This window comes from Lolium perenne, chromosome 4 (genome assembly GCF_019359855.2).
Source record: "Lolium perenne isolate Kyuss_39 chromosome 4, Kyuss_2.0, whole genome shotgun sequence".
NCBI lineage: Eukaryota > Viridiplantae > Streptophyta > Magnoliopsida > Poales > Poaceae > Lolium > Lolium perenne.
In genome coordinates, this window is record NC_067247.2 from 10384642 (window position 1) to 10396651 (window position 12010).

At 45.8% G+C, this 12010-nt stretch overlaps 1 protein-coding gene across 5 annotated transcripts; it reads left to right on the forward strand.

The window, feature by feature from the left end:
* Positions 1–306: 306 nt before the first annotated feature.
* On the forward strand, positions 307–5408 carry LOC127291750 (uncharacterized). Of its 5 annotated transcripts, none has more exons than XM_051321064.2 (4): positions 307–542; positions 639–905; positions 2039–2233; positions 3854–5408. In XM_051321064.2, exons 3-4 carry the CDS (start codon positions 2134–2136, stop codon positions 5008–5010), a joined length of 1257 nt encoding a protein of 418 aa, XP_051177024.1. In that variant the 5' UTR covers positions 307–542; positions 639–905; positions 2039–2133; the 3' UTR covers positions 5011–5408. The 5 variants fall into 5 exon arrangements, with proteins under 5 accessions (XP_051177024.1, XP_051177025.1, XP_071674557.1 ...); XM_051321065.2 differs by having other exon boundaries at positions 639–819; XM_071818456.1 differs by having other exon boundaries at positions 307–536.
* The last annotated feature ends 6602 nt before the right edge of the window (positions 5409–12010 follow it).

The following is a 12010-nucleotide window of genomic DNA, read 5'->3' on the forward strand; positions in this document are numbered from 1 at the left end:
TTGCTGAGGCGCTGACGATCGAGAGGGTGGTGACATGTGGACAGCTAAGGAAGAAACTGGGGCCATGACTCCTGGTCTGAATATGTAGTCATATGTTAAGATGTTTCAGAGAAACAGGGACTCCGATCCATAGTATATGCACACGCAGAGTGAAATTCTGGCTCCGATTATACAATAGTCAAGATTGCGTGATACTAATATTTAAGGAGAAAATGTTACGGGTAGAAGGTCGTCTTCATCTAGTAGTAAAATACACAGATATATTGGCGGCTGGTAATTGGTGTTCACGAAAGAAGAACTGCCCCAATTCGTTCCTCAGGGACGACGTAGGATGGGGCCAGGGCCGCTGTTGTTATTAATGGACCTTGTTAGCTTCGTCTTCCTTCCTCTCCTAATCCGCCAATTCCTCATTCTACGTTCAGGAGAAAGCCATCATCGCTCAACCCACCACAAGGCGGATGAGTTCGGACAACCGATCATTATACTGGGGATCAGATCAACCCACACGTTTTATGCTGATCACCGAGCTGACGTAGGTAAACGTACGTACTATGCGCTGCTTGTGTGTTGTTATTCCATCATTGATTCCATTCTAGTATTTAGCTATCTACTTGTTACCGCTAGTCTTTTCTTCTCAGACGTATATGCAAGCAGTTCTGTCCAAAAAAAAAAAAACCAGACCAGAGGTAGTCCATATGACGATGGCCATGTACTGCTACAAACATCCGGACGTACGGGTCTCAAGCAAGATGTCTCAAAAAGCCCTCTTCTCCGTATGAGGCAGCGGCCACAGCACCGGCTGGGGAGCCTGCGAACTAGGTAGGCAAGGTGCCAAGGTGGTCCTATGGAGGACGATAGTGTATGATGCAGAGAGTATGGGGCGCATGCACACCCAGGGACTCGAGGTTTTCTCAAGATTTTTTACTTTACATATTTTCTTGTGCAGGAGCTTTGTGAATGTGTATCTTCAACAAAGCCTTAGATCATATGTTGGTGCATGGTACCGATGGCTCTTTTTGAGAGTTGTTTAAGACATGATTTCATTGCGAGCCCTTTGTGACTTATCAAAGATGGCCGGCCACCCGCCGGTGTATTCGTACTCTGAACTAGATTCTCTAGCATTGAGAAGCAAAGTTAGAGAAGCTACAGTACACTAACTTAATTTCTTCTAAACCTTATGATCAAGACCAAAATGATTTAAATTAATTTGCATAATAAAAATTTCGGTTATGCATTTAGAATAATTACACATATGCAAAATTATGATGTAATAAAATTTCATTTAAACTTTTTTATGTCTACAGCAATTACCTACAACAATTAATTATAATACATATATAATAGAGTACTTATGCTACAATTGCCTGACTTTGCTTCGTTGATTCCCCTGACTTTCAGTTCTGAACGTTAGAGGACACGGTTCCCTCGTACTCATGACAAACTGGTCCAGGCTCATTAGGCTCCAATGGGTTGAGCTGTTAGTGCAAAGATATTCATATAGAAGTCTGTTATCTAGAGCATATTTCTCCAAAAGATATATATAGACATTTTTCAAATTTGCCAAAATTCAGAAACTTCATACTTGTAAGCAAAAAAAGAAAATTTTGTTATAAGTAGTACATGGAATATTTGTTGTAACTAAAATTGTTTGTCATTTTTTCACAAGACAAAATTAAATTTCTTGTTCTTTATTTTGGATACACATTTGATTAAGTAGTTTAGTATAAGATTCATAGCAGTTTCTTAGAGATGAAAACAATTAATTCTTATTATTTTGGTAAGAAAATTGAGTTTTCGCCCTCGATATATATACCACATGACCTATATATAATTAGTATCAAGGACTTTATTCTTAAATTTTGAATTGTGACTTTGGATGTGTTTGGAACTTTTCTTTCTATAATATATGGTTAATTAGCCTGGCAAGGAAATTTAGCTAGCTAGCCACACATGCATGGATCATGCAATAATCTAAAATGGATCACGATGTGACTACTGCAGGGGGGTCAATGACGAGTTTTCTATTGTTGTGTTGCAGTGGCAGATTAGATCGGCTACGTATCCACACTAAGTTGATCCATCAACCGATCTGCAGCCTCAGAAAATCTCTACGCACAAGGTGGATAATAATCAATGGGTAAGAGCTATCAACACCGACAACACCGAAAAGGCGAATCACATGGCGGTGGGCACTCTCAGATGCAAGCGCCAACACCCCGCTCGGAATTGATTGGTAAGTTTACCTCTACTCTCTAAAAATTGGTGTTGAACTTTCTCAAAATGGGCTATATCCACTCAAGTTTCATGGGGGCTATTAAAAGAAAATGGTAGAAATTAAGACATTGGAGTCTAAACTGCACACACCTCGATGGGTGTAGACAAGACCCAACCAAACCCCACGTCGATTTTCTAATTTATTTTTACAATTGGAAAAAGTGATCTGCCAAATATCAATTTCACTAATATATAGGTAACCACAGTTCAACACCCTGAGCCATGGCCCATGTTGTCCGGGGTGTGGTTCTGCTCCTTCCTGGAAGTGCCGGACAAATTGGAAATTGAGAAGTTGGACAAGAAAACTTAGCTACCGCAGAAGTGTCTTAAGTAACCGTCCGTACCAAGTTGTCCAGAAATATCAATTAAATCCAAATGCCTCAAAGATGTCAGAGGGAGAAGGCTTAAAGGTGCACAAGGAAAGATATCATGTCTCTACTAGAAGAAGTAGTGCACACGATAGTAACAAGCTATATTTCTCCAAGGTGCCGGTAACAGAGCCTTACGAAAATTAGCTCGACAGAAAATGGCTAAGCGACAACTCATAGGTAACATGATGGACATTTCTTGTATGTACTAGACCTATAATGGAAAACCTAGCAAGACCTCGGAAGGAAAAGCTAGAAAAAGCTCGGAAGCGCAGTGGCTAATCCAGCCCATTTAGATAGGATGGGACGGACTTAACTTGGGATGGGCCTTTTTTTCCTATCTAGATATGACATACGGGCATGGGCAAATCTTAGAGTGGGGCCCAACCCGCCTTTCCACCATACTCTCTGCTATTAGAAGCGTTGTGTAGAAAACAGCTCGGATATACCCGGGGCTAGTAGAGGTGGGTATTGCAAAGTTTTATAGCTCAGAGTTACATATCAGGGTGTCCATAAAGATTAACTAGTGGAATATGATAAATATAAAATTCTTATACATCATGTAATCTTATAGAGAACTGCTAGCCATCCTGGTTGTAGATATGCCCGAAAAATCAACAGAACTACAATCTAAGAGACTCCCCGCTAAAACTATCTTGAGAATAAAAGGTAGTAGTCACCATCCATTGTTTCTCCTTTCCAATTGTTCTAAACCTTAAGTTGGTATACCTGAAATGGCACACACTCCCTTTATTTTTCAGATGGAGGGGTATAATATATTTAGCTCAACATTGCTGCGCTATTCTGCACATTGCGTGGAGAATAAATTGTTCCCTGTGTCTGTTATTTGGAAATTACTCTTATTGAGATGTGTACAGAACTTCAAGGCCGGCCATATTTTCAATCCAACGAGAAACCTCATGTATTAACTGAAGGCTGCCAGATCGTAAATTTCTGTATGGGTTATCATATAACTGTAGGTTTCATTATGTATAAACATTCATGAAATATCCCCCGCAAAAAAATCATTCATGAAATATAGTTTAATAATTAAATGATTTGATGTTCTATATTTTGATACTCTTTTTTACAAAGTTTGTCAAATTTACAAAAGTTTGACTTACCACAAAAATTAAAATTAAACTTATTTGTGGAAGGAGTAAGTACATTCATAACTTTTATGGTGTGATCACCTGCAATTCGTATTTCAGAAAAGCTTGGGGGATCGGACGGAACGTGGTTATGCCTAATAGCAGCAGCGTGCGCACTGGTCAGCAGTTTCCAAAATTTCGAAGTGTTTCTATCAGATGGTGATGGTGATGGTTTTACCAACAAAGAAATCAGTGAGGTGGTAACTGGCACAATGGAGGCTGCCATGAGCTGCCTCTATATAATTCTGACACTGCACGAGTCCGTTTCCGAGTCCGTTTCCAATCTGCTGCCAACACGGGCTGCGCTTGCGTCGTGGAAGTCGTGGGTCACATCCCGTCCTCACGTCAGGATTTTCATTGACACCGCCATTCTTGTGGTACTATCTTATCTGATATTACTGGACATCAACTTGAGCTTCCTCTGGCTCGCCATCTTCCCCCTAATGGCCATCGTTTTCATACGAGCGCTCTACATCAAGTTCAGTCGTGGTAAAGATACTTCAGAATCATCTAACACCGCCGAGAAGACCAACAGGAAAACTATGGAACTTAAGATCATAGTGATGGTAACGCTCGGGGCGCTATTTGTGATGGACCAGCTTCCAGACCATGTAGCCGAGGGCTTCGCAATCTCTCAGTTCCTCCTATTCCTAAGCACCACGGTGGCGGCCCTGACACGCATGACGATGAAGCTGCCCGATGGCGCCACCTTACCGGGCATAGAACCGGCGTCCGAGATGCTCGACAAGTCCTTGCTTGTCCTCCTGCTGGTGACGGCACACACGGTGGCCGCAGAGTGGCTGGGCGAGGATGTTGTACTTGTCTGCTTGCCGGAGGTCATCCCCGTGCTTCTCTGGTTCAGCCTTCACGTCGACCGTAAACCAGGCAGCAGCTCCATTATCAGCGTTGACAAGATGAAGCCACGCCAAAAGTCGCTCGTCTTCCTCGGTGCAATTTTGGTACTGGTAGCTGTTTTTTTCACCTACTTGGCAATCTCCATGGATGAATCTGGGCTCTCCAGCTGCTGTACGACATTCCTGGTGTCGTATGGCGTGTCAGGGATTCTGACCAGCTTCCTTGGGTTCATGCTAAGTAGCTGGCCGAGGCACAAAGTAACAGCTGCTGGCAGAGATGGGGCTTCTGGTATGCTCAAAGTCTGGGCATGTTCTTTGCTCATTGCGGCAGCTGCGTCGCTGCTGCTCAGGTGTCTGCAGTAACCACTACATCCAGTTTGGCTCGGGTAAAGTGGTACCCTCTGCCGAAATATTCTACTGGCACTGTCCCCGTGCTTGCTACGAAGAAATACCACACAAATAGGCAAGGAGTAAGGCCACACTCACGAGGATTTTCCCTAGAACTCTGGTGTCATGGGACTGTTATCAGGTTCCGTAAAAATAATTGCTGTTGGTTCTCTACGAGCGTGTATATATTTGTTTGTGTTTCTTTTTAAAAAACTGCTGGTTCTATATTTGATTTTGTATGTGATTTATAGGATCACACGTGTGTAGATGGTTGTAGTCATTTAGTACAAAATTTGTACTGTAACTTTATATTTTTTATTCAATTCGTTTGTAAACCACTGCTTCTCAAATTAGCATATCCATTTTTGTACTAATTTATACTAGGAAGATACGGAGCGGCACGCCGCGCCCGTGAGATGAAGGATTTGGGAGAATACTGTCCGGCAATGGTGTGCAAAAGAGATGTTCGAATAAAAGATCGAGAGTTGAGTTAATTAGTAGAATCACTACAAAACTATGAAAATGTCCAACTAAATTTCATGCTAATGTGGTAAGATTGTACTACAAATAAATATTTGAGAGATAAAAATAAACAGGATTAAATACATGTAATGCATGAAATATATTTCTTATTATTGGCGTCCAAAATACACTACCAAACGGATGTGTTATACGTGTACACATATACGCGTGTAATGAACACGCGCACTCACTACGGGGACGACCAGCTACACCGACGGCCCCGCACCGTCGGCCGTCGGCGTCTCCCCGTCGGCACAGCAGGCGTCGGGGTCTGCGCGTGCACCGTCGGCACAGAACTTCACCGTCGGCACAGCCGTACGCCGACGGCTGGACGGTGGCCGTCGGCCGCCTCATCGTCGGCACAGCCAACCAGCCGTCACGCCGGCGCCGTCAACGTCCCCAGCTGTGCCGACGGTGTAACCGTCGGCACAATTTTCTTTTTTTTTTCCCAGAATGGCGGCAAAACGGTGGCTGTTCAAACTGGAAAATCGCGCGAAACTGGGCCTGGCTGTGCGACGGTGTCACCGTCGGCACAGACCTGCCATTTGGCACAGCTACGGGCTGTGCCGACGGTGACACCGTCGGCACAGCCAGGCCCGATTTTTCTGATTTTTGCCAATTTGGCCTCGTTTGCTCAGAAAATCGCAGAAATTGGACTTATTATAGGATTGAATATGCCGTAACATATATATAACCATATAGCACACAGATATCACCGTATAGCACCAAATCTCACAAATATAGCATCAAATCTCACAAATAGCACAAATATAGCATACAAGACCATGGTACATACACCGGATCCACTACAAAGATGGAGCGTGTCATCATGTGCTAGTACAATGTAGAAACTATGGTGGTGAACCACCCGAGTGACGATCTAGCTACGGACGATCTAGCTCCGAGTGGGTGAAGTGAGGCCGCTGTATCTCGACGGTGCTCGGGGAGGTAGAACCACGACGAGAGCCACCGGAACCGAGAAAAATGCCGAGGTTCGGCGAAGCACCAGGAGAATGGCGACCGGGGTGCATCGGCGTACCACAAGGAGTGTCGTTCCCGGATTCTCCCAATCCCTACATGTTGGAGGGAGTTAGCAACTTAGCCATGTCACACCAAGTTAGCAACTTAGCCAAGTTAGCAACTTACCGGGTCAACCGACGCCGACGCTTGTACATGATATAGAACTCCTCCTTGGACGGGAACACCGCGTCGGCCCCGGATGAGGTGGCTCGGGAGTGGTTCCTCTCGCACTCCGGTCATCATGAACCGAGTGAAACTGCAAGAAACGGGAGAGATAGCTCGATTCAAACATGGGGACTTATGATGTTTTGCAACCATAGAGATTGAAACTTACCGCCATCTGGTTGCTCGTCCACTGGACATAGGCATCTTTCACAAGGTCATGCTCCTTAACCTTCTCGAGATACTCCTCGTAAGCTACTGCATAGGCCTCCTCGAGCTGAGTCTACAATTTCAGAAATAATGCGTCTCATCAACATAGCCATTCAGGAACAAGAGTCAAAACAGAGGATGAAAGTGTGGATGACTTACATCAACCTCTACCCGAGAACGGCATGTAGTCCGCGAGGAGGTAGCGTAGCTGCCGGAGGGAGGGTAGCCTTGATCTGCGTGAAGTTCCTCTCGAGGCTTGAAACCCCAAAGAAGGCAGCGGGACGTCCATGCGGCTGGCCGGACCCCGCCAAAGATCATCGCCACCTCGTCGACCGGCTCGGTCATAGGGTCCTCCACCTCTGGATGGAGCTTGGCGTACTCCTCGCAGTATCTTTCCTTGTTCTCTTTGGCCTTGCCGTAGTACATCTCAGGCGCGGGCCGAGGCTCGTTCGGACCGGGCGTCACCAGCTTCATGTGCGTCCACGCTTCCATCTCACCAAGTTCCCTCCCGAGCTTCTTCCCCTGCATCACAAAACAAATGTTATGCATATCATCGAAAATCAAAAAAATGCAGCTTGTTCCATTTTTATATGTACCGAGCGCTCCCGATAGCGATCGGTGCCGCTGCTCCCCGCAGTGTGTGTTCCCTGAGAACCACGGTTGGCCTTGTTCCGGTCGCTCACGGCCTTGAAATCGGGGTTTTCGCCGACCCAATTCTTGACCAACTCCATGAAGGCGGCCCTCTTATTATTATCAGCCCAATGTGGTACAACCTGCAAAATCAAAACTCATTTGAAGAACAAACAATATAGTTGCAAGTTAGCCGCGGTACATAGAATCGCATTGACAATTACTTACCGACATGAAGTCATCTATCGTCAGAGCCGGGCGAGTCCTGCACAATCTCAGGCTTTGTGTACCTTACGCCCTGCTCGGCATAGAAGTGGCCGATGCACGTGATCCTCTGGTTGTACCACTGCTGCCGTGTCAACTTCCGACACATGTTACGGAGCACCACGTCCGCCCTATCCTTATGCTCAGTCGCCACCCTATAATTGCGCTGCAATCAAGCATAACAGAAAGTGTGAGAGGCATGAGTTATCACGGTGGGGTTATCAACTACATATGAACGAAACCCAAAGAGTATGCATTACGTACCCAAAACTTCTTGATCACGGCGTCGGCGGCGGAAGCAAAGCCAGGGTAAGGCGCTATCTCATAGTCTTCACAAGTGTAGGCTAGCTTGGACTAGCCCCCAAGGACCGGAGTGTACATCCCCGGCCTGTACTTACTAATAGCAGCTCCAATCAGACTCCACGGCACGCGGACATTCTTCCCCGTGTATGTGAAATTCCTGCACAATTATCAAACATTAGAAAATGCTAAGTGTCATAACGAAAATGAAATCACCTTACTACTTACTCTATCTTTCCTGGGACAAGGAGCCACTTCTCATCCTCCGTAGCAGGTTCCTTACTCTCATCGGGAACCTGCGCTTCCCCACGAATCCGCAACTTCTTCGGAGCCATCTCCGTCGAAGCCTCCTCGTCCCTAGACTCCTCCTCCTCCTCCCTAGTGTCCTCCTCCTCCTCCCTAGTGTCCTCCTCCTCGTCCGCCGACCGTGAAGCCACCGAGCCGAAGCGAGGGAATGTCAGCTAGAAGGAGCTGTGCATTCCCCCCTCGTCCTCCAGCTCGTCCTCCCCCTCGTCCTCCAGCTCGTCCTCCCCCTCGTCCTCCAGCTCGTCCTCCCCCTCGTCCTCCCCGTCCTCCGTCTGCGTCTTCGTAACGCCGGGTGGGAATAATGGGTCTTGCACTCCGTCTGGAAGCACCCGGCCCTGGCTTCCGCTGATGCATCTGATCAAGCAAGGAGCTCGATGATGCCTTCCGTCCGCTCATATTGGGCAATTACCCGCATAAGAAAAAGAGAAAATAATTAATAAGCATGTTGAAAATTAATAAGCATAATGACAAATATAGGTACTAAGCATAATGAAAAATGTAGGTATTAAGCATAATGACAAATGTATGTATTAAGCATAATGATAATGTAGGTACTAAGCATAATGACAAATGTATGTATTAAGCATAATGATAATGTAGGTACTAAGCATAATGACAAATGTATGTATTAAGCATAATGATAATGTAGGTACTAAGCATAAAAGACCCTCACCATTCATCACCACTCTCATCTCTAGGCATTGGGTTCTCAGCCTCACTATCAAAATCAGTATCATATGAGTATTCATGGTCGGCATTGGGTTCCGGTTGAGTCTCGACAATGTTGTCTTTGCTCGCATGGCGCTTGGTGAGCATAGCTATGTCCTTCAGGTCCACCACGGTCTCACCACGCATTTGTACATCGTTGTGGAGATCCTGAAGACCTATGTCTATTTGAAGAGCCCCGAACTGCTCTTCCTCTTGATAGAAAATTCCCTCATATGTTACCGGGTCAATGTTGTTGTAATCGTCCTCGGAGGATGGGTAGCTTACCATGTGGCGATACACGGAACACGACTTCCCAGCCCATGAGTTCCTCATTCGACATGGGTAGGACAAATAATAAACTTGCTTGGTTTGGTGAGCCACAACATAGACGTCGGATCCGCTGTAGGTGGTTGTAGGCCTAACTTCAACTAAACCAATGGAAGGGGTGCTTCTCATTCCACCGTGTGGGTCAAACCAATGGCATTTGAACACAAAGAGCTTGAGTTCTATGTTTGCGTTGTTGAACGTCAACTCGTATACCTTTTGTAACCTTCCATAGTAATCAAGATCATCGGCTCCGCGGTGTAGACCCCGATATTTATTGTTTTTGCATTAGGCCGGTTCTTCCGGTGAAACTCCGTATGGAAGCGATACCCATTTACATCATACTTCTCATGCGTATGGACTCTACGGTTAAAACCACAGGAAACGCATCTCAACTCATCTGTCATCTCAACGTTGGGATCAGCTCCCTACAAGTTCAGTTCAGATTATTTTGTGCATTAGTTACGTGTAATAAGACAAGTCACGGATTGCAAAGTAAGAGGAACATTTGAGAAATTACTTTTTCATGGAACCAGTTCACGAAGCTTTTATTTAAGGGCGGGGCACCCTCTTTCGTAAGAGTGTACCACCGCGTGGGAGTGGGACCATTTCTTCCGACCACATTTCATCATGGAATTGGCTGACAGGAGAAAATACGTATTAGACCAAAACCAAGTTACTGGTTGCAAAGTAATTGGTTCGTCATTTTACCTCATGAAATCGACCACTTCCTCCATGTTCATAAGCACGTAAAGCATTATGCAATCCTTCTCTTCTGGCGAAATGTTCTCCACTTTTGAGGCACCGGCCTTGCCACCGGGATATTTGAAGAGCAAGAGCTTTGGGTCACGGTTGGGCTCATCGGAATTGTACCGAGCGACCGGGTTATGCTTAGTGGGCACATCATTGGCATAGTACATTGTCGTGGCGTCTGCCATCTCATGGAGGAGAGTTGCCTCAGCTATGCATGCTTCAATCTTATTTTTGTTTCCACATTTGTACCGAATATATTTGAACTCCCTCTCAATACAAAACTGCCAACGATATCGCACCGGTCCCCCAAGAGTGCCTCGTTGGCGAGATGCACGATGAGATGTAACATCGGAGTGAAGAAGCACAGGGGAATATCATCTCTAACTTGCATAGCATGTCCGGCACTTGCTGCTGCAGCTTCTCAATCACCTCGGTACATATCCGCTTAGCACAGACCGTGCGGAAAAAATGGCTCACCTCCGCAAGCACTCGCCGGACATGATCGGGGAGATACCCTCGAAGCATCACCGGCATCAGCCGCTCAATCCATATATGATAGTCGTGACTCTTGAGCCCGTTTATTTTTCCGTAGCAAGATTGACTCCCTTACTCATATTCGAACAATAACCATCAGGGAACATCACGTCATATTTGAGCCACGTAAATGCCTCCTTCTTGTCGGCGCTATCAAGACAGTACTTGGCATGCGGCTTTAACCAACCTTTTCGATTGCCCTCAGGAGGCTGCATGTGTAGAGCCACCCTGTCACATATCTCCTCAATATCGACTCTAGCTGAAACATTATCCCTTGACTTGCCTGGTATGTTGCCGCAGGTGTTCCGGAATGCCTCCCCACAATTCTTTTCGGTGTGCATCATATCGATATTATGGGGAAGTTCAAGGTCCTTGTAATACTCGAGCTCTGTTATGCCTGCTATGTGAGTCCGGTTGTGCGTTTTACCATATCCCTCAAATTGGTGGCCGGGTTCCTTACTAGGCTGGAGAGCACGTAGCTCAAAGCATCAACAGCTTGCACCATTGAACTTTGGTATTTCTTTATGTTCAAGCACAACTACGCCTTTCGTGAAGTTTTTCTTGTCGAGATCTGAACCGATGCCCTGGATCGAGGAACTTGCGGTGTTTGTCAAAGGCAACATATTTGTGTCCAGCTTTTAGGTGCCTGAATTCTAGTTCGTGCTGCACACCGGGCATGGAAACTTACCAGCTGTACTATGCCCACGAGAATAGGGCGTACCCGGGTAGGTCATGCATCGAATAGTGGAACCAAACTTTCATGATGAAGTTTCTCTTTGATGCTCGGTCGTATGTCAATGTACCGTGATGCCACGAGTGGTGCAAATCATCCACAAGTGGTTGCATTAAGACACTCAATTTCTTCCCTGGATATTCAGGCCCTGGAAGGATCATCGACAAGAATATGTTCTTCCTTTGCATTACGACTCCGGGAGGGAGATTGAGCGGAATAACAAACACGGGCCAGCAGCTGTACGCGGCAATCGACATACCATATGGGTTGAATCCATCGGTTGCTATCGCAATTCTAACATTCCGAGCCTCACTTGCCTCATTTGGGTGCTTTTGATCGAAGCGCTTCCATGATTGACCATCGAGATGGATGTACCATGGGTACCCGTTTCTTCTCGTCTTGCAATCTTATCCCGGTCTTATGCCATGTCATCTCGCTTGGCGTCTCCTCGAACATGTAAAGCCGCTGGATTCTTTTGATGAATGGGAGATAACGAAGAATCTTTATGGC